The 26,183-nt window shown below is 53.5% G+C and overlaps 1 protein-coding gene, 2 long non-coding RNA genes and 1 pseudogene across 4 annotated transcripts in view; 2 read left to right on the top strand and 2 right to left on the bottom strand.

Annotated features, from left to right (window-relative positions):
• Nucleotides 1-26,183, bottom strand: part of LOC311425575 — a 329,601-nt gene that overhangs the window by 99,797 nt on the left and 203,621 nt on the right. The window lies entirely within an intron of this gene.
• Nucleotides 1-26,183, top strand: part of LOC311425573 — a 189,831-nt gene that overhangs the window by 15,903 nt on the left and 147,745 nt on the right. The window lies entirely within an intron of this gene.
• Nucleotides 5,319-26,183, top strand: part of LOC311425599 (olfactory receptor 14A16-like) — a gene marked incomplete at both ends in the record, with an annotated part of 37,906 nt that continues 17,041 nt past the window's right edge. Inside the window, one exon of the mRNA XM_084501538.1 lies at nt 5,319-5,906. Coding sequence (XP_084357664.1) covers nt 5,319-5,906 — 588 coding nt within the window. The remainder of the gene's footprint in view (nt 5,907-26,183) is intronic.
• On the bottom strand, nt 13,577-14,537 carry LOC311425600 (olfactory receptor 14C36-like; annotated as a pseudogene). The gene has a single exon. The product of its transcript is annotated as an olfactory receptor 14C36-like (transcript).

Genomic DNA, 26,183 nt, shown 5'->3' with positions numbered 1-26,183 from the left:
ACTTAAAGGATTGTTTGTTACCTTTCCTGATTGTACATATGTATAGGCATACTCGCATTTAGTACATAAAGCAATGTTCTATATATTTAGAATGTTTGATGTTTGTGTGTGCATGTTGGTGGAGCGTAGACTCCCCACACACCCAGTGCTGTTTACTTGCCTTTTATACCTTTTAGAAATATTTGTTTTATAAATATTACAAAATTCAGGTTGAGTTGAGACCTCATTTATAACAGTGGGAATACCATACTCCATGGCACCCACAAAGCTCAGGGAAAGTAGAAAGACTGAATCAAACAATAAAACAACAATTGTCTAAATTAATGATCAAGCATCCAGGACATGTTCTGCCAGCCTGGCTGCACAGAAGAGAAGGAACAGAGGTTCCCCTGAAGGAAATCGGTACAAGGGGAAGGCTTGATTTCCAACACAGGCATTTCTGGCACATTCCTGAGAAGCCTGTGGGAGCTGCAGGCCACAACAGTGTGAACACCGGACGTCCTTCCTCCCAGAGATCCCAGATCCCAAAGAAGCACAAGCTCCAAGAGAAAACTTGCCCTGGATTGTCCCCATCTCAAGGAGGCTGAGCCATGCCCAGAGGAGCCCTGGGTCTCAGGACAGCACTAGCATCAGGACCCAAGAATCTTGACTGCCACATTGTCCCCTGAGCCCAGAGTGGCACTTAGGAAAGGCTCTTGCAGTAGCCAACAGCCCTGTTCAGTCTCCCCCCAAAGCCCAGGACTTGCAGCTTTGGACAGCTGACAGCTGTTGTGACACATCTTGGAAAGGGGCTCCTGACACCCTTACCTTTGGGGGAGAGATGCAGGAGCACTAGGAACAGGGAAGTTAGGACGGAGTTGATGGCCACACTCCTGCAGCCCTCCATCTCGCTTGCTGCTGGCCCTCAGCTCAGGACAAGGGATGCCCGCCCTGGCTCCTCAACCACAGCTCCTCTGCAAGGTGCCTCTGCTCCTCTGCCCGTCAGCGAGGGTCGCCCAGTGCAAGCTTGCTGCCTGCTGACCCCACTCCTGGCCACAGAAGGACAGCGGTGGGGAGCACCCAAGAAGTGCCCAGCAGGGACCAGGCCTTGCAGAGAAGTGCTGGCAGTACCGCTGCTCCAGTGCTTATATCCTGACGATGCAGGGCATCCCTCTGTGACATCGGCCCATGTCTGTGAGGTCAGCAGTAAGGAGAAAGGACAGCTTGGGAGAGAGAGGAGAGATTTCCCTTATTGTACAGAAAAACTGTCAGATCCCTTCAGCCCAGTTCTTTCCCAATGGATCCTGACAAATCCACCAGGAACATCTCCAAATGGTGACAAAGGCCATTGGATATAGGAAGCAGAGCTCTGGAGAAGTCCCTGCTGTGTTCCTGCACCAACACGCCTCTGCTCTTGGAAGCCCTTCCAGGAAGGTGGGTTTTGAGTCTTGTCCTGGGGCTGGGTTTTTATCAAAAGATGGGAGCGAAGGCACCTGGGATGCAGCAGCCCCTCAGTGTGCCTGAACTCCTCTTCACTGCATGTCGCTCACCTGGAGAAGTAGGATGTGTTATATGGAGGGAATTGCAGCACATTCCTGGGCCTTCCTCCCCTCGTGTCCCACAAGGCTCTGTGCTCTGAGAAGGCCTCAGCACCCTCGCCCAGGACATCCCCCATGCCATGCCACAGGCAGAGATGGCACACGAGGGAATGGCAAACTTACCTTCAGCACCTCATGGTAAGGGAGGGGGGTAGGGCAGTGCTGCAGACAAAGGGGAGAGTAGGGAGAACAGCTTGGGACTCATGCAGTATACTCCTTAACGCTGACACAGCTTCCTTTCGGTGGGGATCCAGCTCCTCCTGCCTGTGCCCCAGGCTGGCATTGGGGCACATCTGGGCTGCAGCACCTCAGCTGTGGCACAAGGGCCAAACTCAGGCTTGTCCCATACCTTCTACCCAAGACCCAAGACATGCAAAGGCTTTCCATCACAGCAGATATGCTGTCGTGGATGGCAGATGGGCACAAAAGGATGAATTAAGGGGTCCCAAGGAGGGAAAGCCCTGGTGTTCCTGAGGCCAGAAGGAAACAGGTCTGGGCTGTGCCAGCCTGACAGGAGAGGGCCATTTGTGGTTTTGGTGCAGCCCTGAGGGCCAGTGCTGTAGCTCGGGCTGATCTCCAGGCAGGAGAAGGGGCTGCTGAAAATATCCTTGGCTATGGGCATCCTGTGATCCAGGGACACAGAAAAAAAATCATTGGGTTGTGTCTGGATGGATTCACCCATCAAAGGGGTGAATGAAGGATGGAGGTAAGAAGCAGCATCAGTGTTTGCAAGCTGAATGACGCAAGTGGAAACTCCAGTGTGATGTGCTTCATATCCATGCACTGCCTGCCTCTACCAGATAGAAGCGGGACAGACCTTGGCTCTCTGGGAAGTGGTCACTTGCTCATAAGCACCAGGTCTGTCAGAGATGCCCTCAGGGGTGCCTGTTAAGTACCAGGTATGAATGGCCAGAGCTGTCCTGTGGGTCCTGTGCTGCCCATGTCAGCTGCATGCTCCAGTGGTGCTGGGCAGCACTGGCATCTCAGGTAGCACTGCAGGCCTGGAATTGCCTTTAAATGGAGCAGCTACCCCAAATTTCATTAGGCAATGTAGGGATGTCCATGAGACAAGTGCCGTTACAGTCCCTGGAGATCGAGGGAAAACCAGGTGGAGAAGAGGGAGAGAGAGACTCAGCTCTCTGTGTGGCACAGTTCTCCATTGGGTCAGGTGGATGCCTCTACAGGCTGCCCTGAGCTTACCGAGGAGGGACAGGTTTAGTTGTCCTAAATGGGTGCATTTGCTGTCATTTCAGCTGGCCAAAGGCATTCCCCACCATCCTCCAAGGGGATGCACTCAGGTGCTGCCCTGTCCCTCATGGTACCTCCATGAGAGCTTGCAGATGCCTGCACGTACCTCTCTGCCCCCTGACATGTCACCAGGTGTTTGCAACCCCCTGATTTCCTCCATCTCCATTAATGATCCTGGAGATGAGACAAGGAGCTCACCTGTAGCTGCCCATGTTATGTACAACTAAATTGAATGTAGAGGACTCTCAGGTCCTGTGGGTTTGTGGCAGACATGGGAGGGATCTGAGTCCCATTCCAGCCCCAGGACAAAAACCCAGCAGGAGATGTTTTAACTGACTCTGCTGAATCCTTTCCTTAAGCAGGGGGTTAAAGGAGCTACTTCAATGACCTTATCTGGGTGTCCCACCATCAGCTGATGTAAGAAGAGGTGATTGTTACAGATAATTGTTTTTGTGCTAGGAGAAATGAGCCTACTGTCAAGAAGTGTGTCTGCCCAGCAGAGGGCTGGAGCCCCAGGGATTCCTTCAGGCTGTTTGCCAGCAGGTTCCCCTGTAGCTCCAGGGCCATGTGCAGGGAACCTGGTGGGGGGCAGAGCAAGGGAGGCCTTGGGCTGGGCCTCTGCTGCTGAGCTGGGCCGGGCTCCTGGGCCCAAGGGGAGCTCCTGGCAAGCGGGCAGCGCTGCAGAGAGACAGCTCTGCCCAGGAGCAGCTCCTGTGCACAGCGCAGCAGGGCTGGGGGCACTGCCTGCAGAGACACAGTGCTTAAAGGCAGGCAGAAGTGGCAGGATGCACGGAGCTCCCTGCGGGAGAAGACTTCCCAGCCCTGCACCTGGTAAGTCTCTGGCTGGAGGGCAATGCAGCCACAGTTCCTGGAGGCAGGAGAAGCCACGGGTGCAGTCAGGGGTGTCCAGGGTTGTGGTGCAGAGCAGGGTCCCTGCTGTGCCCCAGGGGCTGTGTGCCGGGGCAGGGCCTCTGCTGCCTGCCAGGCTCAGCACTCAGCCTGCCCAGGGAGCTGCCCAGGGTGCTGCGGGGAGAAGCTGTGGGTGGAAGTGTTTTCAGTTCCACAGCAAAACTGGGATGTATCTAAGGCAAGAAAACAATCTGGGGTTAGATACTTCAGTCTCAGTTTTCCAGACTATTTGCTTTCATTTTTCTCTCCTTTGTTTCTGTGGGAATGGAAATAGAGGCTGCAGTTTACAAGAATAGGCTGATACGGCTAAGCCTTCTCACTGAGAGTTATAAGGATCACATCAAGATCCTTTCCTGCCCCTCAGCCCATAGAAAGCTCCAACACCACCATTGTCAGCAGTGTTGGTGTGACCTGGGCTCTATGACGTGCCCCCAGTGAGCTGACCATGGTCAGAGCCCTGCTGCCAGGAGGTATCTGCAGGTCAGAGCTGAGCACCCAGCGGTGGGATGGGGGCTGTGAGCTGAAGGCAGGAGGCGTGGGGACAGGGAACCAGCTGCAGGCAGGGACAGCTGCAATCAGCACAGCCATGGGCAGAGAGTGAGAGGGAGCTGCTCCCAGCAGCAACATGGGAGGGGGGATTTGGGCACCTCCCTGCCATCCTTGCAGTGCAGACACCTTCCCCTTAGCAATCTCCTGGTCTTCTTTCTCATCGAGCGTAGATCTCCAGCCGTAATGTCATTGAAATTTTATAAGCTGCTTTGTACTCACTGCAGTTTTGGGGATGAGAATTCAGGTGCAGCTCAAACACTGATGATGTTCCTGTCACTCAGGTATGTCCATGAAAAAAACATCGATGTTTCTTCCAAACTTTTGGTCCTCTGGGAAATGTTTGTGTGGCTGGGAATGAGCTGACTCTCTGTTCAGGACATCACATCTAACAACGTTTGACTCTTTACGTGGGGCTTCTGCTGGGCTGCAGGCTGCCATGCAGAAGGGCACAGCTCTGCCCTAGCAGATCTGTGTTATCTAGCAGTGCCATGGAGAAGACACGTCAGTCCTGAGGCCATACAAATGCTGCTGAATGGTTGTATATGGGCAGCTGCTGTGATCCCTGTGTGTCCCTGGGGAAAAGCAGAGTGCTGAGATCCTCCTTAGGTATGATGAGATGGGTGAGGGGTTTGGAGATGCGCACTTTGAACCTGGAGTCCTCTGCTCTCAGTAGCATTAAGGGTCAAGTCAGAGGAACACCTAAGTGTGACCAACCTCCCAAGGTGCCTGCACGGGGCAGCTGAGACCAGGACTGATTGATACACCTTCTGTCCTCACTCTGCCCTGAGGGACAGTCCCTTTGCCTTGCAGGACCCCCAAGATTTCACTTGGTGGGCACTACACCAAGGATTTCTACCTTAAAGGACTTCTCAGGTGTGTAGGACAAGTACAAAAAAATACACAAAACATTATGCACCAAGCCCTGCACTTCAGTGAATTTCTGCAACAATGATGAAAAGTTCCTTTATATATTATGTCTCCACAAATGTTGTTTTTATTTCCTTTTAGACCGGCCTCAAGGTCAAGAGACATCAAATGTCCAACAGCAGCTTCATCACCGAATTCCTCCTCCTGCCATTTGCAGACACACGGGAGCTACAGCTCCTGCACTTCGTGCTCTTCCTGGGCATCTACCTGGCTGCCCTCCTGGGCAACGGCCTCATCCTCACAGCCGTAGCCTACGACCACCGCCTCCACACCCCCATGTACTTCTTCCTCCTCAACCTCGCCCTCCTCGACCTGGGCTGCATCTCCACCACTCTGCCCAAAGCCGTTGCCAATTCCCTCTGGGATACCAGGGACATTTCCTATGCAGGGTGTGCTGCCCAGGTCTTTCTCTTTCTATTCTTCCTCTCTGCAGACTATTCTCTTCTCACCATCATGTCCTACGACCTCTATGTTGCCATCTGCAAGCCCCTGCACTACGGAAGCCTCCTGGGCAGCAGAGCTTGTGCCCAGATGGCAGCAGCTGCCTGGGGCAGTGGGGTTCTCTGTGCTCTGCTGGTCACTGCCAATACATTTTCACTGCCACTGGGCCGAAGCAATGCTGTGGACCAGTTCTTCTGTGAGATCCCCCAGATCCTCAAGCTCTCCTGCTCAAATTCCTACCTCAGGAATGGTTGGGTACTTATGATTGGTGTTTCTTTAGCATCCATGTGCTTTTTTTTCATTCTTTTTTCCTATGTGCAGATCTTCAGGGCTGTGCTGAGGATGCCCTCTGAGCAGGGCCGGCACAAAGCCTTTACCACGTGCCTCCCTCACCTGTTTGTGGTCTCTCTGTTTGTCATCACTGGACTTTTTGCCTACATGAAGCCCTCCTCAGCCTCCTTTCCAGCCCGGGACCTCATGGTATCATTTCTGTACTCAGTGATGCCTCCAGCACTGAACCCCCTCATCTTCAGCATGAGGAACCAGGAGGTCAAGGGTGCCATTTGGAAAATGATTTCAGGAATGTTTATGAAAAGTGATAAATTACCCCTCCTTCTCCACAAATGACTTCCTGGGTATTTGTTTCATGATCATTATTGTTACTTTTATCTTCATTGACAGTCCCATTCATTAGTTTCTTAGGAAAATGTTTTTTCTCTATCTACTGTCCACTGAGGAATGAAACTGCTCTGTCAGTTCTCTCGCTTTGCATCTGCTTAATAAAACAGGGTCTCCCCAACTGACTGCCTGAAGTCATGCTTCTTCTTTCAAAGCTGGTGCCAATAACATGGCTGAGGAGTGTGGTGGTTTCACACTGATGGGCAGCTGAACTCCACCACACCGCGCTTTCGCCCCCTCCTCAAGGGAACAGCCAGAGACAACACAGTGGAAAAGGGCTCCAGTTTTTTTTTTTTAAGGACAGGCAGAACACTTACCAATTGCAGTCATGGGCAAAACAGACTCAGTGTAGGGAGATTAGGATAATTTATTGAGCTTTAACTAACAGAGTGGAGCAGTGAGGATCTAAAAACAAAATAAAAACAGCTTCCCTCCTCCCCACCCTTTTGTACTTGCCTGCCTGGAGCAGTGCAGGGGAACAGGGCCTGTGGTCACTCCATGACGCTTTGTATCTGCTGCTCCTTCACGGTCACTCAGTGCCCCTGCTCCTGCACGGGCTCCTCTCCACAAGCTGCAGCTCCAGCCCCGGGCCTGCTCCTGCAGGGGCTCGCCATGGTCCACAGCCTTCTTCAGGCCACGTCCACCTGCTCCACAGGCTCCAGCATGGAGATCTGCTTTGCTGTGGGACCCATGGGCTGTAGGGGCACAGCCTGCTCCACGAGGGGCCTCTTCATGGGCTGCATGGGAAATTCTGCTCCGGCACCTGGAGCACCTCCTGTCCTCCTTCTGCACTGACCTTGGTGTCTGCAGGGCTGTTCCTATTTACAGGTTCTCACTCCTCTCTCCCAGCTGCTGTTGTGCAGTAGAATTTCTCCTTTCTTTCATATCCTGTCACAGAGACACAACCAGCATTGCTTGTTGGCTCAGCTTTGGCCAATGGCTGGTCCTTTTTCAGCCAGCTGGAACTGAAGACAAGTAGCTTATTGCCATTCTGCGAGCCAGGGTGGGCAGTGACTGAAGTCCCACAAAGTGAGACACCCAAGGTGGAACCTTCCACAGGGATACTGCCAGCTTTAGATGTCCACAGCAAAAGAAGTACTCTACAGTGTGGGATTCTGGGGGAGACCAATCTGCTCAGGGAAGGGATGATGGAGAAGGATTCCTGTGGCCCTCAGCAAAGTACCACCAGCTGGACCTAGAAAGACACGTGGAAACCTCTAGTATCCTTGGAAATGTTCCCTAGCCAACCCAGCAAGCCCATCATTGCTGGGTTGGTTTCCTGATAATTCAGGTGATGAAAAATCCTAGAATTACAGCCACTTGCCTGCCTCTCTCCCAGTTATCCATCTGTACATGTGTAACTCTGTATATACATTTACCTTTACTTGCACGTATAGCTGTGGTTACAGCTCTAGCTATACAAATATATATCTCACTATACAGACAGAAAATGTGAATATTTCCACCAAGAAAGGCAGAGAGTATAGGTATGATTGTCACAAATTTACCCATTCAAAGATGGAGCATTTCAGGGACCCTTTTTAACTCTGTTTTTCTCTGCTCTAACAGGCAGGAGAGGTCAACAAATCACAGATTTTCTCTGTGCCAGGAGTGAGGGGTGGCATGAACAGTCCTGGGCAGGGAGGGTTTTGTGGCTTCAGAGCTCCATGTAGGACAGCAAATTGTCATTTTATTGCTGTAGGCCTGAGTATTAACTACTTTTTTTTTAAAGTATTTCAAACATTTCACCTCAACCAGCACATTACAGTCAGCTGAAATAACTGAACAGCTTTAATACAATGTGAAAGGTTTCCCACGACATCAAAATTATCATATTTCAGAATGCCTATTATAGTGGGAGACAAATACTGATCTTCCCCTGTACTTGCATTGCCAGATTTTCTCTTAAATACTGTACTTCATCTCCTGAGTCTCTGCGGTATTTCTACCTGGGCATACAAAATAGACCATGCTGGAAGTCACCTTTCTAGCAGAATGTGTGGACATGTGCAGTTTCCACTGTTCTGCAGAGTTCCCCTTCACTTGCTCTTGCTCTTTGGTCATTCAGACACTTCTCGTATACCCAGTTGCTTCTAGGGATTTTGGGGAGGTTGAGCTTGCCTGTATTTCAGCAGTCCCTCTCATCATCCCTGTAGCCAACTCTGTAGCTGCATTTCTCTTCTACCATTTCCTATCACTCTGTGCCAAAAATTTCTTGTACAGTCATCCGTTGTGGATGGTGCACCTCATTGGAGGCAAGTTAGAGTTAGCTCACGGTTGTGGGCTCTGGTTTCTGTTTATTTCTTTTCATTTTGTTGGTGTTTGTTTCTTTTTTATATATTTTTTTATAAAAACTGAAAACAAAGACACTCACACAACAAAATAACAACAAAAAACATGTGCAGACAGATGTCTGAGGAAAGGAGGCAGGAGTTAGTGCAAAAAAAAAAAAAAAAAAAAACAAAAGCAGTAACATCCAGCTGTAGACTGCAGTGGAGAAGTCTAGTGTAAGGAAAAGTGATGCAAGTCCCAGGTGGCTGATGAGAGAAGTGGTGGGGATGGAGAGGTGAGCAGCAAGGTTGCCCATACAGTCTAGGACTGCAAGGGACTGCTTTTCCTACACATCCAGATCTACTTAGGAGGCACATTGGATCCATGTCAACTAGAGAATGGTGCTATCATTTCTTTGCAAAATTTAAAACTAATGGAAACTAATCAAATAAAGAAAATACTTTCTGTAAAATGCTTGTTGAAAAGTTTCTCTTTAACTGCAGGATTGAAATCTCACTAATTAACTGTACAAGTCTAGAAGACTGGAAGAAAATGGCTGAATTGTAATGAGCCCCGTGGTGCATTTGGTGCTGAATCCATGAACCTCAGGTAGTGAGAAGAGAATGATGTAACTGAAGGAGAAGTTCAAGTCAGAAGGAAACTGAATTGTCTGGGAGTACTAATGGGCCCCAGTGAGGGTCATTACTGACAAAGCCTCCCCATGGACTTGTTAGAGAAGACAATTGGAGGCCATGATTGCAGGTAGGCAAAGGCACTGGGCAGGAGACTCTGATGCTGAGTAAAGGCCTTGGTTTGTTTGGTGAAGCAGGAAGGCCAAGCCCTGACCCACAGCCCCTGGGCAGGGAGGTCCTGTCCCTCACCCATGGCTCATGGCTCTTCCTGGGGCAGTGGGATGTGGGGTGTGTGATGCTGTGTGAAGGACAATGCTGTGACACCTGCTGGCCTCCCCACTGGGTTGCAAGGAGGCAACAAGGCCCCAGTGTCATGAGCACAGCATGTGTCCTTATGGGTCTCAGTAGCAGAGACAACTGCCATAGCCAGGGGGACAAAGACCTTAGTGCTGTTGGGGCCTTGCAGCCTTGCCAGTGCTTTTGGTCTTCTCCACCACAAGCTGTTTTGCACTGCCCAATCCCTTCCCACTTTTCCCTGCTTTTTACTGTTTTCTTCCCAGTCTCCATGGCTATTCCTTGAAACGCAGTGACATGGGCTGACCACAGACTCCTTCTGGGTGATGTCAGGTCCTACAGCACTACCTGTTCAGTGACATTTCCTCCTCCTCATTCCCACTGTGAGGAATGTTTTAACAATTCGTGTCCATAAAGAACAATTCTGTTTGAATCCTGTCTGCCTCTGGGCCCTGCACTGGCAATTCAATTCTTGAACCACAGATGCAGTGTGTCCCAGTCTCCCCCTCATTCTAGTCAATTTATCACTTCTTAAATTTATGAACCTGTTTGCTTTTGTTATTCCGGACTTCTATTTCTAACACTGCTATAGATGTGTCTGTGAATGGCTGGGGAAGAATGTTTTAGTTACTCGTGTGTCTGGGAGTTTCAGACCAACTGATAACAACTAGTGACTGTTATGGGATACTATGTGGATCTTTGGTATCTGGTTAGGGGGGGCCGAGAGATAAAGAGGAAGGAGAAAGAAGCTGAAGGGCGGCTGGGAGACAAGACTTGAAGAGGATGTTCTGTAAACTTGGTATGGTGCCCAGTAAGTACAAAGGGGGAGAGGAAGACTACGAGCCTTCAGCATGAAAGACCCCTAGAGACCCCCAGAAGAGACCCCAGAGGAGACTGCGCATGCTCCAGTAGGAGGGACTGCACCCCGGAAGCTAATTTTAATAATCTATTTTTTTTAGAAGTAGTAATGAATATGTATTAGTCTAGGAGCATAAAAATCAGCTGCTTGATGTAACTGGTGTGCGTCCTGGTGGAGCGGAGACTCCCGGTGCACCCAGCGCTGTTTGCTTACCTCTATTCCTTTATATTCTTTCAATAAATCCTATTTTTTTATTTAATCCTGATTTGAATCCTGAGCTATTTATAACACCACTCTTCACCTTCCAAGCAACACTTTGTCCCCCCTTTGATTCTCTCCTGCTATTTCCCACCACCAGAGAATCCTCATCAGGATCTTCCAAGCCACATGGCTGCTGCTGGCCTTCCAGTTTCTCAGGTAGATGTAACCAAGATGTGTGCCTGTTGCTGGTCCACCATGTGCTCAGGCAGAAGGGATGTGAAAACCCACACCCAAGGCCTCTTCCTGCATGGGGCCTGTCAGGCTCTCAGACAGAGGGCATCTCACAATCAGTGTGCCAAGCAGGTGCCTTCTGCTGCCTTATCAGGGATGCTGGCTGGTGTAAGTGGAAAAGCACAGATGTCAGCCAGGAGACAAGGGCTGACACATTAGCTGCTTCAGGAAGCAGTCACCTCATAGGCCCTGTCCCCAGCCATGTTACTGCTTCTGGCCTGTCAGCTCCAGAGTCAGAGGTGACCAGAGGCTTCCTACTGGTTGTTAAGTGTCTTAACCACAGACCTCAAATTATTCACCTGGCACTGTCATTGTTAGCCAGGGCCTGAGGAAGTAAAAATGTAAGCTTATCAAGTATATTTTCTACCCTTAGTTTATAAAGTATATTTTCTACTACTGCTTCAAATATTGAATCATTCTTTGCAGGATTGACTGTGGTACTAGTAACATAAGATGTATCTCTGCCTCTACCTCTCTCTCTTTTCTTATTCCTCTTCCTGCTAGTCTTCAGAGAGCTCTCCAAAGGAAAGGTCATTGAATCACACTAAACAAATAAATAAATATTCCAAGAGACCTCTGATTTCTATCTTATTTTTATCTTCAACTCTTCTGCTCAAGGTAGACTAAATAGATAATTTTACTCAAGGGCTCCTCTGAGCTTGACACCATCCAGAAAAGATCTGAAAGTGTGCCCCATCCGGTATTTCAGAAAGTTAATAATGACATTCAGCAGTGTTATCCCAACTGCTGATCACTGAGGGATGATGCTAAGAACTGGCTGACAGCACTATGTGTCATGCATGATACCTGGGCCTGATTGTCCAGCAAACTGGCCCACCCACAGCCTCATCCATTTGTTAAGTCCACATAGCACCATTCTGGCTATAAGAATTCTCTGAGACAAAGCCAAAGGCCTTGCTAAAGACAAGTAAGCACCTTCTCTTCCCTTTGCTTCCCTTTCCTTCCCTTCCTCTATGGGTTCATCAATCCTGTTTTTGTCCTTCAAGTGCCTGGAGGTGGCTGTGGAAAAGCTTGCCCCATCACCTTCGCAGGGACTGAGGTGAGGCTGACCAGCCTTAATTCTCCACAGCATGAGGAATGGACAAAGGCTGAGGGCATTTGTGCAGCCTCAGGTTCACCTCAGCACATGTACACAATGTGCATGCTGAAGCCTCTACTGTACCAGGCACATCTGGACTTTTGACTGAGCCATTCTGTGTCCTGCTGCAGAGGAACAAACCACCTCTCTGAGCTGGGCTGAGAGCTCTGATCCTGCAGATCCTCAGGCAGCTCTTGCTGCCGCCGAGCCCTGGCAGCCTGCTCCAAGCTGCAGAAGTACCCAGGGGTTTCTCTTTCCAGGGATCCCCTGCACACACACGGGGCCCCACTCTCCTCCCAGGACTTCCCACCTCAACAGAAAGCCTTTCCCAGGAAGGAGCATGCCTGTGCTGGCCTGGTCCATTTCTGCACCCTCTCCCCATGCTCCCCACAGTCCCAGCAGGTGGTACTGCTTTGCAGAGCAAGGGGGCTGTGGTGTCCAGGACACAGGGGCACTCTGCAGGTCTGTGCTGGGCAGGCTGGGAGGCAGGGACAGCTCATAGGGCTCTTCCACTGACTGCCTCCCACACCAGCTCTTCTGTGGCTGTCGAGGGTGCTCAGAGGTAGCCTGCCTTCTTTCCAGTGCCATGAGAAGTGTTTGGGTGCTGCACTATATCCAGCCTATAGCATTTCAGTAGGGGTAAAACCACTCACCAGACTTCTTTCCCTGTCCCCTCTGTGTCCCCTGGGTTGCAGGACTCTCCTTTGCCTGCTCACACCCCAATTTAGCATTTTATCTTGCAGGGACTCCACCTGGCACAGGCTCGTGCTCTGTGAGCTCTATTCTCTGATGATCCCCTGGGACACACTGTCCCTGCAGCTCCCCTAGGCTCTCCTGGCAGCTCCTGATTCCTTCCAAAAAATGCTCACCTGCCACCAGCCCCAGCACATGCTGTAGTGCCACAGGCAGGTTAATTGGAGACTCCTCACCATCTGCCTGAGTGCTGGACACCAACAAGCAACACCTGAGCCAGCACCCATACCCTCAAACACCCAGCTGGGGCTCTGATCACTTCACCCTGAGCCCATGGAGAAACAGGCAAAGCCAGGTCCCTCTTGCAGACCATTTCTGGACTGCAATGTTCTTGACAGCAACTGTGAAGGAACACCTGAGCCGCCAGGCTTTACCCTGAGCAGAATCACTTTATGGGATGGAAATGCTGTTCTGGAGGCCAGCTGTGCCACAAAAATGCCCGTTGCCAGTCCCTGCCTGTGGTCACAGGATTGCCACACACCAGTACTGTGACCAAGCTACAGGAACAATCAGGCTTATGCCAACAGAAAAGACTCAGAAGGAGATTGTGGAAGTGGGATGAAAGTAGCTCTGGACAGACAAAACCCTGCTGCTTCCTGGCAGTGCTGCTATGGTGGGTCTCTATATTCCTCTTCATTTCCTCCCATGGGCATTACCCTGGAACCCCCAGCAAAATTCTCAGAAAAAGCATCTCAGACACACTCTTCACTGCAGGTTCCTTTGTTTTGTTTAAATACGTCAGTAGGATCAATAATGACAATTTATATGGAAAACATTGTTGCCCTCATTAATAACAAACAAAACCCACCAAAGAGCAAAAGACAAGCTTGGCATATCATGAGTTATATTATGAGTGCTTTGCAGAAGACAGGCAGTACATTACTTCTGATGTACACCCACTCATGACTTTGCGCAGTGCATCCTTGAGCTCCTGGTTTCTCATGCTGTAGATGAGGGCTTTCACTGCTGGAGGAACCACCGAGTACAGAACTGCCACCACCAGATCCAGGGATGGAGAGGAGAGCGAGGGGGGCTTCAGGTAGGCAAAAAAGGCAGTGCTGAGAAAGAGGGAGACCACAGCCAGGTGAGGGAGGCACGTGGAAAAGGTTTTGTATCACCCCTGCTTAGAGGGCATCCTCAGCACAGCCCTGAAGATCTGCACATAGGACAGTACGATGAATACAAAACACCCCCAAAACAAAAATACAAAATGTGAGAAGCCCAATTTCCCTTAGGTAGGAGTCAGAGCAAGAGAGCTTGAGGATCTGGGGGATTTCACAGAAGAACTGGTCCAGGGTATTTCCTCCACAGAGTGGCAGTGAAAATGTATTGGCAGTGTGCAGCAGAGTGTAGAGAACTCCACTGCCCCAGGCAGCTGCTGCCATCTGGGCACAAGCTCTGCTGCCCAGGAGGCGCCCGTAGTGCAGGGGCTTGCAGATGGCAACGTAGCGGTCATAGGCCATAATGGTGAGAAAATAATACTCTGCTGACATCAAAAAGAAAAAGAAAAAGATCTGTGCAGCACATCCTGTGTAGGAGATGGCCCTGGTGTCCCAGAGGGAATTGGCCATGGCTTTGGGGAGAGTGGTAGAGATGCAGCCCAGGTCGAGGAGGGCAAGATTTAGGAGGAAGAAGTACATGGGGGTGTGGAGGCGGTGGTCGCAGGCTATGGCTGTAAGAACGAGGCCGTTGCCCAGGAGGGCAGCCAGGTAGATGCCCAGGAAGAGCGCGAAGTGCAGGAGCTGCAGCTCCCACGTGTCTGCAAATGGCAGGAGGAGGAACTCAGTGATGGAGCTGCTGTTGTACATGTGCTGCCTGTGGACGTTGGGTTCTGTCCAAGGAAGGAATAACAAGTGAAATGTCAAACATCTACAAAATCTATTGCATAGGTCGTTTAAGCTACTTCTCTCTCACCAACACACAACAGACATGCACTGCCTTACTCCTTTCTGGAAGACCTCCGTGCAACTCCCTGGCCAGAGTTCTGCCTGGGTTCTGTTGTTGATGTTCCTTCTGTGAGCAGGAGAAACTGCCTTTTGGTACAGGGAGAGTCAGTTCTGCTCTGCAGCCAAAGGCATAGGAACTGGGTGCAACCTCAGATGCCTGCTGGCGAGGGGCATCTCCCTCTTTGCAGATCCTGAGGAGCAGGTCAGATAATCCCTCAAGAAACAATAAAATTGATGGTGGCACTGGCTGTAGGCTGAGGTCTATGGAAGAACTTGTTGAGGTTCTTTAAAGACATGCAGACCTTTTCCAGAGCAATGCTCTAGGAGCCTCAATCTGTAATAAAAACAGTATTCCTCCGTTACCAACAGTCTGTCTTGCCTGTCGGGCATCAAATAGAGGATTGAGTGCCTCTACCCTGGAGGTAGACCATACCTGAACTTTCACTTGAGAAACTGTGGTAGTTTTATTCAGGTGGGCAGCCGTGCTCCACCACAACCACTCTCTCACTCCCCCTCTCCTCAAAGAGGAAGGAGGAGAAAATACAACACAGAGAACTTGAGGTTTGAGATGAGAAAGGTTTAATTAAAGGGAAAGGGAATGGGGAGGAAAAACAGAAACAAAGAAACAATCAGTCCGCGCGGAAGCACAGAAAGAGAAAAAATTATTCTCTACTTCCCATCAGCGAGCGGTGTTCGGCCACGTCCTGGGAAGCAGGGCCCCAAACGTGTAGTGGTTGTTCAGGAGGAACAGCCCCCTCCCCCACGAGAGCCCCCCCCTTTTATTGCTGAGTGTGACATCAGGTCTTATGGAATATCCCTTTGGTTGGTTTAGGTCAGCTGCCCCGGCAATGTCTCCTCCCCATCACTTGCCCACCCCCAGCCTGCTGGCTCTTGGGGGCTTGGAAGGAGTCCTGATGCTGTGCCAGCACTACGCAGCAATAGACACAACACTGGAGTGATATCAGTGCTATTCCAGCTACGAATGCAGAGTACAGCACTGTGCGGGCTGCTGCAGGGAAAAGGTGACTCCAGCTCAGACAGACCCAACACAGAAACCTATTTCAGGTTTGAATTTGTGTGAATTCTCACACCACCACCCCAGGAAATCCAAAGGAAACTCATGACCAAGTTCCCAAGACATTATGTCTGAAGTACTATAGTGGATGAGAAGGGGGTTGCTCCAGGGAGTGTGTCTGCAGTGCACAGATGTCAGAGAGATGTCCAAATCTCCCCTGCCATGGTGTTTCTAGGAGCAGCTCCCTCTCACTCCCACAGAGAGCTTCTGTGCTGCCTGCAGCTGTCCCTGCCTGCAGCTGGTTCCCTGTCCCCACACCTGCCTGCAGCTCACAGCCCCCATTCCACCTGCTGGGTGCTCAGCTCTGCCCTGCAGACACCTCCTGGCAGCAAGGCTCTGCCCAGGGGCAGCTCGCTGGGGGCATGTCCTAGAGCCCAGCTCACACAGACCCTGCTGACCCTGCACATGTGGTGTTGGAGCTTTCTATGGGTTGAGGGGCAAGAACGGGACTTGATGGGGATCCTTGTAAACTCCTTGTGATGGTGTAGAAATAGCCTTTTCTAGGAAATAACATTGTCTATTTCTATTCCCACTCGTCCAAAGAACAGAAGACTGAAAGAAAAGGCACAGGAAAGCAGAGATCCAAGGAGCTAACTCCTGCCTTCTCTCCTCTCTTGCAAGGTGGCTTGAATACGCCCTGGCTATGCTATGGAACTGTGAGCAGGCTGCCCCAGGCAGCAGCCTCCCGCCAGCAGCAGGACCCTGCCCTGCCGGGGGGGCTCCTTACACCCGCAGCTTCTCCCCGCAGTGCCCTGTCCCCGGGCAGGCTGAGTGCTGAGCCTGGCAGGCGGCAGAGGCCCTGCCCCGGCACACAGCCCCTGGGGCACAGCAGGGACCCTGCTCTGCACCACAGCCCTGGACACCCCTGCCTGCACCCCCGGCTGCAGAGCCTGCAGCCAGCCTGCAACAAGGGAGCCCTGGGGGCCTGGCCTCTCTGCATTTTCCTTCTGCTAGAAACTTACCATATTATGTGCTTTAGTCATTAAATCTCCAATGATCTCTTACTATACACTCAGTCCACTGAGCCCATAACCTCTCTCTCCCGTCTCTCCTCTCCCAGTGCCACCTGTGGTCAGAGCCTGCAGCCCTGCTGCGCTGTGCACAGGAGCTGCTCCTGGGCAGAGCTGTCTCTCTGCAGTGCTGCCCACTTGCCAGGAGCTCCCCTTGGGCCCAGGAGCCTGGCCCAGCTCAGCAGCACAGCACCCGACCGTGGCATCACTCGCTCTGTGCCATTGGGCTCCCTCCAGGTGTCCCCAAGGCCTCAGGGCTGACAGCTCCTGAAGGCAGCAGGGTTTCTGCTGGGGCGTGGTGTTTGAAGCAGACTGAAGTCATCACTGACTGCTCCTCTCTGAACACAGGGGAGATGCATTTTAGAATTGAGATTAGTGCTATTAAAGTGTGTTTGTCAAACACGAGCACAAATGATTTCCTCATTTAACCCCTGTTGTGTTCTCACCATGTGGCAGGTCACCTCAGGCATGACAGCCAGGGATCATTTCACCCTTCTGAACACCCTTTACCATGTCTTTTAGAAACCGAGAAAGAAACATAGAATCATAGAATCATAGAATCATAGAATATCCTGAGTTGGAAGGGACCCTTAAGGATCATCAAGTCCAACTCTTGACACCGCACAGGTCTACCCAAAAGTTCAGACCATGTGACTAAGTGCACAGTCCAATCTCTTCTTAAATTCAGACAGGCTCGGTGCAGTGACCACTTCCCTGGGGAGCCTGTTCCAGTGTGCAACCACCCTCTCTGAGAAGAACCCCCTCCTGACGTCAAGCCTAAATTTCCCCTGCCTCAGCTTAACCCCGTTCCCGCGGGTCCTGTCACTGGTGTTAATGGAGAAAAGGTCTCCTGCCTCTCGACACCCCCTTACGAGGAAGTTGTAGACTGTGATGAGGTCTCCCCTCAGCCTCCTCTTCTCCAGGCTGAACAGGCCCAGTGACCTCAGCCGTTCTTTGTACGTCTTCCCCTCCAGGCCTTTCACCATCTTCGTAGCCCTCCTCTGGACACTCTCCAACAGTTTCATGTCCTTTTTATACTGTGGTGCCCAGAACTGCACACAGTACTCGAGGTGAGGCCGCACCAGCGCAGAGTAGAGCGGGACAATCACCTCCCTTGACCTACTAGCGATGCCGTGCTTGATGCACCCCAGGACACGGTTGGCCCTCCTGGCTGCCAGGGCACACTGCTGGCTCATATTCAACTTGCTGTCTACCACGACCTCCAGATCCCTCTCTTCTAGGCTGCTCTCCAGCGTCTCATCGCCCAGTCTGTACGTGCAGCCAGGGTTTCCCCGTCCCAGGTGCAGGACCCGGCACTTGCTCTTATTGAACTTCATGTGGTTGGTGATCGCCCAGCTCTCCAACCTATCCAGATCCCTCTGTAAGGCCTTTACACCCTCATTCGAGTCCACAACTGCCCCAAGTTTGATGTCATCAGCAAACTTGCTCAAAATACCTTCTATTCCTACATCCAGATCGTTTATAAAAATATTGAAAAGTACCGGCCCTAAAACGGAGCCTTGAGGGACCCCACTGGTGACCGCCCGCCAGCCTGACGCAGCCCCATTTACCATAACCCTTTGGGCCCTGCCCGTGTGTCAATTGCTCACCCATCGTATGATGTTTTTATTTCTGCCCAGTTCTTTTCGGGATCAGGAACAGATCAGGGACATCTCCAAATGGTGGCAAAGGCCATGGAATAAAGGAAGTGGAGCCCTGGAGATACCTCTACTGCTCCCTTTTACCAACATGCTTCTGCTGTTGGGAGCCCTCCCACGATGGTTGGGTTTGAGGCTTGTCCTGGGGCCTGGATTTTTCAAAAGATGGGAGCAAAGGCATCTGGGATGGAACAGCCCCTCGGAGTGACTGAACTCTTCACTGCATGTAACTCACTTCTGAAAGAAAGATGGGTTTTACAGAGTGAATTGGGGTACATGCCAGGGCCTCAGCACCATCCCCCAGTCTGCCATGCAGGAGGCAGAGGTGGTACACGAGGGAAGGGCAGACGTACCCTCAGCATGTCATGATGAGAGAGAGTAGGGCAGTACTGCAGGCAAAAAGGGGAGTGGGGAGAATGATCTAGGACGGATGCCATGCTCTCCTCTAGGCTGCCACAGCCTCCCCATGGTGCACAGCTTTGGGCCTTCAGAGGAGGTGGAGACCACAGAAGAGGCTGAGGTGGAGGGGCAGCCTGCCCCTTGCAGCTGGGCTGCCAGATCTGCCTGCAGGAGACCACTTGTGTCTTGGTGTCCACAATGGAGGAGGAACCCATCCTGATTTAGGATCTAAGCTCTCTCATTTCAGGAGACCTGTGGCATGCTGAAGGCAGGACTACAGCCCCTGACTGTACTGCACACTGATGTACCTGATGAAACCTCATCTCTTTCCATGTGCTGAAAAGCAGCTGGACTACAACATGCATTTTTCAAGAGGAGTGTCAAGACACAATTTTTCATGTTTGCAAGTCCCAGATCCTGGTGAACATCAGCTAGGTTGGCCCATCTGGCACCTGTGCACAGAAGCTGTCTCCAAGAACCCATAGAAAACATTTGGAAGGTTTGCACCGAGCACTGTCACTGTCCTGTGACACTCAGCGATTAAAGGCCCCCAGTATGACATGGGGTCATTGCACTCAACTTACTCCAATGGCTTCCATAAGACTTTCCCCAATTCTTCAACCTGACTGCAGAGATTTACCTCCTGCCATGCTGTCACCCTGACTAACTGACATTTTGACCCTCATCCAAGGGCTCCGCCAACCTGCTGCCCATCCCATAGAGGAGTGGCTCCTTCAAATGGTGGACAATATCCTGTTGTTGATCCCCCCATCCATATGTCCCTATCCAGCACAGCACCCCAAGCTGAGGAACTGTACTGGGTCTGGCTGGAATGTTAACTTTCCCAGCAGCAGCCCATACAGTGCCGTACTCTGTACTTGTAGCTGGAACAGCAGTGTTATCACACCAGGGTTGTGTCTAGTGCTGAGCAGCAGTGGCACAGCATTGGGCCTTTCTCTAACCCTCCTAGGGGGTGGGCAAAAAGTGAGGAGAGAAACATCACTAGAGCAGCTGACCTAAACCAATCAAAGGGATATTCCATACCATGTGATGTCACACTCAGCAATAAAAGGTGGAAACAGGAAGAAGAGGGGAGGGGTGGGCTCTCGTTGAGAAAATGTCGGTCCTCCTCTCGAACACCGGCTGCGTGCGTTGAGGCCTTGCTTCAAGGACGTGGTCAATCATCGCTCATTTGTGGGAAGTAGAGAGTAATTTCTTTCCTCTGCACTTCCATATAGCTTTCATTTATTTTGTTTGTTTGTTTTCCTCCCTTCTTTTTATTTTTTTTCCTTTTTCCCCTCCCTTTTTCCCCTTTCCCTTTTATTTCCCCTTAGTTAAATTGTTTAGTTCATGGTAGTCTTTATTTAATTATTATAATTATTTCCCTTTAATTAAATTATCCTTATCTCAACCCGTGAGTTGTTCTTTGCTTTACTTCTCCCCCTCCTCATCTAAAGGAGGGGGAGTGAGAGAGCGATTGTGGGGTTTAGCTGCCCAGCACGGTAAAACCACCACAAAAGGTAGGTGTTATCTGAATATGAGGCACATCACACCAGGGTTTACACTTGTGTCCTTTGGTTTGCAAACACTGCTGCTGCTTCTCATCCCCATCCTTTAATCACACTGATGGTACTGTCCAGACACAGTGATTTTTTTCTGTGTCCCTGAATCACAGGATGCCCACAGCCAAAGACATTTTCAGAAGCCCATTCTCATGCCTGGAGAACAGGCACAGCTCCAGCACTTGCCCTCAAGGCTGCACCAACACCACAAAGGCTCTCTGCTGTCAGGGCAGCACAGCCCAGGCCCATTTCCTTCTGGCCTCAGGAACACCAGGGCTTGCCCTCCATGGGACCCCTTATTTCATCCTCCTCTGGCCATCTGCTATCCACGGCAGCTGTGATGGAAAGCGTGTGCATGGCCAGGCTCTTGGGCACAAGGTCTGGGACAAGCCTGAGTTTGGCCCTTGTGCCACAGCTGAGGTGCTGCAGCCCGGATGTGCCCCAATGCCCTCAGCCTGGGGCACAGGCAGGAGGAGCTGGATCCCCACCTGCTGTCACAGGGCTGGGACATTGATGGAAGAGCTGCTGAGGTGTGGGGGGACAGGTCCCTCAGCTTGGGGTGCTGTGCTGGATGGGGGTAGATTCTTCAGAAGAGACAAGCAGGGATGATAAACAGGGAATATGTTTTCCTTTCCCTCTTGTACCACCTCTGCGTCCTGCATGGCAGACCGGGGGATGGTGTTGAGGCCTTTTCAAATCTCAGAGCCCCATGTGATATCTGGGAAGGAAAGCCCTGGCATGCGCTGCAATTCCTCCATATAAGACCTACTACTTCTCCAAGTGAGCGACATGCAGTGAAGAGGAATTCAGGTATACTGAAGGGCTGCTGCATCCCAGGTGCCTTCACTCCTATCTTTTGAAAAAGCCCAGCCCCAGGATAAGACTCAAACCCCACCTTCCCGGGAGGGCTCCCAATAACAGAGGCATGTTAGTGCAGGGACACAGCAGGGACTTCTCCAGTACTCCACTTCCTTTATTCCGTGGGCTTTGTCACCATTTGGAGATGCTCCTGGCAGATTTGTCAGAAAATGCTGGAATATAACACGGTAGAAGGGAGGTATCATTTTCTCAGGACAAGAAGGGAAACCTGTCATTTCTATTCCAGGCTGTTCTGTCTCCTTGATACTGACCTTATAGGACTTCAAATGACACGTGCTGATGTCACAGGGGGTGCATTGCATCACCAGGATATCGTCACTGGAGCAGCGGCAGTGCCGGCACTTCCCTGCAAGGCCTGGTCCCTGCTGGGCACTGCTTGGGTGCTCCCCAGCGCTGTCCTTCTGTGGCCAGGAGTGGGGTCAGCAGGCATCAAGCTTGCACTGGGCGACCCTCGCTGATGGGTGGAGGAGCAGGGGCACCTTGCAGAGGAGCTGTGGTTGAGGAGCCAGGGCCGGCATCCTTTGTCCTGAGCTGAGGGCCAACAGCAAGCGAGATGGAGGGCTGATGGAGCGTGACCATCGCCTCTGACATGACTTCCCTGTTCCCAGTGCTCCTGCATCTCTCCCCCAAAGGTAATGCTTTCAGGAGCCCCTTCCCATGGGGTGGTCCAGTGGCTCTCAGGCATTGCTGACCACTAGAGCAGGCTACCTAGAGCCGCATCCAGCCTAGCCTTTAATGCCTCCAGGGATGGGGCATCCTCAGCCTCTCTGGGCAACGTGTTCCAGTGCCTCTCCATCCTCTGAGTGTAAAGGTGTGGGTGTCAAGAGCCCGTTTCCAGGTGGCCCAGGGGCTGTCAGCTGTCCAAAGCTGGAAGTCCTGGGCTGTGGGGGGGACTGGACAGAACTAGTGGCTTCTGCGAGAGCCCTTTCTGAGGGTCCCACTGGGCTCAGGGGACAATGGGGCAGCCAGGACCCCTGGGTCCTGATGATGGGTCCTGTTCTGAGCCCCAGGGCTCCTCTGGGCATGGCTCAACCTCCTCGTGATGGGGACAATCCAGGGCCAGGTTTCCCTGGGAGCTGCTGCCTCTTTGGGATCTGGTTCTGGGAGGAAAGACCTCTGGTGTCCCAGAGACTGGTGTGGCCTGCAGCTCCCACAGGCCTCTCATAAATGTTCCAGAACTGCCTGAGCTGGAAATTAAGCCTTCCCCTTTACTGCTCTCCTTCAGGGGAACCAGCCCCTCCTGTGCCACCAGGCTGGTAGAGCATGTCTTTGGTGCTAAGATGCCATCCCTGGATGGCCACAATCCTGGTGCTGAATCCTTTCCACGTGCCTAATGTGGTGGTTTTACCCAGCTACACAGGCAAACTCCACAGCAACTGCTCTTTCACTTCCCCACCTACAAGGAAAAGGGGGAGAAAATATGATGAAAAGAGCTCAAGAGTTGACGTAAAATTGGAGGTCACCCACCAAATATCGTCATGGGCACCAATTATCATCACGGGCATACAAGCAGTATGTCAGCTTCATAGTTGCTGACCACAGTCTTCATTTTGGTTTTATCTCAGTGTAGTAGTTGTGTTTGGTCTCAGCACTGTGTTGGAACAGAAACACATACTGTGTGTGTTCCCTGTTGTGCTGTTTATTCTTTGTGGGGGCTGGTTTATGGTCATTAGTTTACTCTACTGCCTAACACTGCCTTCTGTTGTGATAAAATTACTGGTCATGAGACAAATCTGGTAGTTGTACTCAGGTCCCCGGTTTGGGTCTGGACCCCCTCCCCGGGTCAGCGAGTCATGTCGTGTCCGTGGCCTGAGTCCCTGGGGTCAGGTCGGCTCCCCAACCCCGGGTCACCGGGTCATGTCGGGTCCATGGCCTGCATGCAAGTGTTAGGTCGGGTTCCCGGCCCGGGTCCCTGGGTAGGGTCGGGACCCCGGCCCCGACTAACCGGGTCATGTCAGGTCTCCAGACCAAGCCCCTGGGTTGGGTCGGGAGCCCAGCCCCACGTCACCTGGTCATGTCAGGTCCCCGGTCCGGGTCCCTGGGTTGGGTCGGGAACCCGGCCCCGGGTCCCCGGTTCATTTCATGTCCCCAGCCCGGGTCTCCGGGTCAGGTCAGGACCCCGGCCCCGAGTCACTGGGTCATGTCGGGTCCCCAGCCCGGGTCCACTGGTCGGGTGGGGACCCCGGCCCCGGGTCCCCTGGTCACATCAGCTCCCCGTCCTGAATTTCTGGGTCAGGTCAGCACCCCGGCCCCGCATCACTGGGTCATGTCGGGTTCCTGGGTCGGGTTGGGACCTCAGCCACGGGTCCTCTGGTCATGTTTAGTACCAGGGTCAGTTCGTTATACCGGCCCCGGGTCACTGGGTCATGTCAGGTCCCTGGCTCATGCGCAAGTGTTGGGTCCCAACCCTGACCCCAAGTCCCCAGTTTGTGTCGTGTCCCCGGCCCGGGTCCCCCTTTCGGGTCAGGTCCCAGTCCCAGGTCCCCTGGTTGGGTCGGGACCCCGGACCCAGGTCAATGGGTCATGTCGTGTCCCCGGCCCAGGTCCCCGGGTTGGGTCTGGTCCACGGTCCAGTTCCCCGGGTCGGGTCAGGTCCCCGGCCCGGGTCCCCGGTTCAAGTCAGGACCCTGGCCCTGAGTCACCGGGTCATGTCTGGTCCCCGGCCTGGGTCCACCGGTCGGTTCGGGACCCCGGCCTTGAGACCCCTGGTCATGTCAACTCCACAGCCCGGATCCCCGGGTCGGGTCGGCACCCCGTCCCCAGGTCACTGGGTCATGTCGGGTACCCGGGTCAGGTCGTGTCCCCAGCCCCGGGTCACCGGGTCATGTCGGGTCCCCGGCTCGTGCTCAAGTGTCGGGTCCCAACCCTGACCCCAGGTCCCCAGTTTGTGTCGTGCCTGCGGCCCGGGTCCCCGGGTTGGGTGGGGACCCTGGCCCCGGGTCAGTGTGTCATGTCGCGTCCCCGGACCACATCCCCGGGTTGGGTCTGGTCCACGGTCCAGGTCCCCGGATTGGGTCGGGACCCCGGCCCCAGGTCAGTGTGTCATGTCGGGTCCCTGGCCCGGGTCCACGGGTCGGGTTGGGACACAGGTCCCGGGTCAGCGGGTCATGTCGGGTCCCCCACCAGGTCCCTGGGTTGGGTCAGGACCCCGGCCCCAGGTCACCCAGTCATGTCGAGTCCCCGCCCGGCTCCAAGGGTTGGGTCAGAACACAGTTCCCAGGTCCCTGGGTCATGTCGGGTCACTGGCCGGGGTCCGTGAGTTCGGTCGGGCCCCGGTCCCCGGTCCCCGGGTCAAGTCGTGTCCCCGGCCTGGGTCCCCGGGTTGGGTCCCGTCCCTGGCCCAGGTCCCTGGGTCGGTTTGTGTCCCCAACCCAGGTCCCCGGGTAAGGTCTTGACTCTGGCCCCAGGTCCCAGGGTCATGTCTGGTCCCTGGCCCAGGAACTCAGGTCAGGTCTGGACCCCGGCCCCTGGTCAACGGGCTATGTCGGTTCCCCGGCCAGGGATACTGTGTCGGGGCGGGACCCCGGACCTGTGTCACTGGATCATGTATGCTCCTCGGTCCGGGTACCAGGGTTGGGTCCCCACCCCGGTCTCAGGTCCCTGGGTCATGTCGTGTCCCCGGCCCGGGTCCCCGGGTTCAGTCCGGTCCATGGTCCAGGTCCCCAGGTCGGGTCGGGTCCCTGGCCCCAGGACACTGGGTCGGGTCGGGTCCTCGGCCCGGGTCCACCTATCGGGTTGGGAACCTGGTCCCGGGTCCCCTGGTCACGTCAGCTCCCCGTCCTGGATTCCCGGATGGGTTCAGCACCCCGACCCTGGGTCACTGGGTCATGTCGGCACTGCCCCCTGAAGGCAACACAGGAGACCCGGGTCTGGGGTCCCAACATGACCAGGGGACCCGGGCCGGGGACCCAACATGACCCGGGGACCCGGGGCCGGGGTCCCAACCTGACTGGTGGACCCGGGCCAGGGACCAGACATGACCCAGTGACTCAGGGCTGGTGTCCTGACCTGACCCGGGGACCCGGGCCGGGGACACAACAGGATCCAGTGACCCGGGGCCAGGGTCCCGACGTGACCCGGGGACCCAGGCGGGGGACCCGACCCAACCTGGGGACCTGGACCGTGGACCTGAACTGACCCAGAGACCTGGACCGTGGGCCCGACCAGACCCGGGGACATGGACCGCAGACCGGACCCAACCCGGGGACCAGGGCTGGGGACACGACATGACCCAGGGTCCCGGGCCGGGGTCCCAACCCAACCAGGGGACCTGGTCCGGAGACCCGACCTGACCCGGTGACCCGGGGCCGGGGTCCCGACCCGACCAGGGGACCCGGGCCATGGACCCAACATGACCCGGTTAGTCGGGGGCGAGATCCCGACCCGACCCAGGGACATGGTCTCTGTCTGGACATGAGCCGGTGACCCCGGGCCAGGGTCTCGACCTGACCAATGGACCCGGGCCGGGGACCCGACATGACCCAGTGACTAGGGGCCGGGGTCCTGACCTGATCCAGGGACCCGGGGCCGGGGTCCCGACCAGACTCAGAGACATTGGCCGGGGACCTGACATGACCCAATGACCCGGGGTCAGGGTCCCGACCCGACACAGTGACCTGGACTATGGAACCGACATGACTGGTTACCTGGGTCCAGGGTCCCGTCCCAACCCGGGGACCTGGTGTGGGACCTTACATGACCCAATGACCCGGGGTCAGGGTCCCGACCTGACACAGTGACATTGGCTGTGGACCCGACATGAACCGGTGACCCGGGATAGGGGTCCCAACCCGACCCGGTGACCCCGGCCAGTGACCCGACATGACCAGCTGACCCGGGGCCGGGATCCCAATGCAAACTGGGGACCCGGGCCAGGGACCTGACATTACACTGTGACCCGGGGCCGGGGTCCCGACCTGACCCGG

This window comes from Aythya ferina, assembly GCF_964211825.1.
Source record: "Aythya ferina genome assembly, chromosome: 32".
Classification (NCBI taxonomy): Eukaryota; Metazoa; Chordata; class Aves; order Anseriformes; family Anatidae; genus Aythya; species Aythya ferina.
This window is presented reverse-complemented; position numbering and strand designations above follow the sequence as displayed.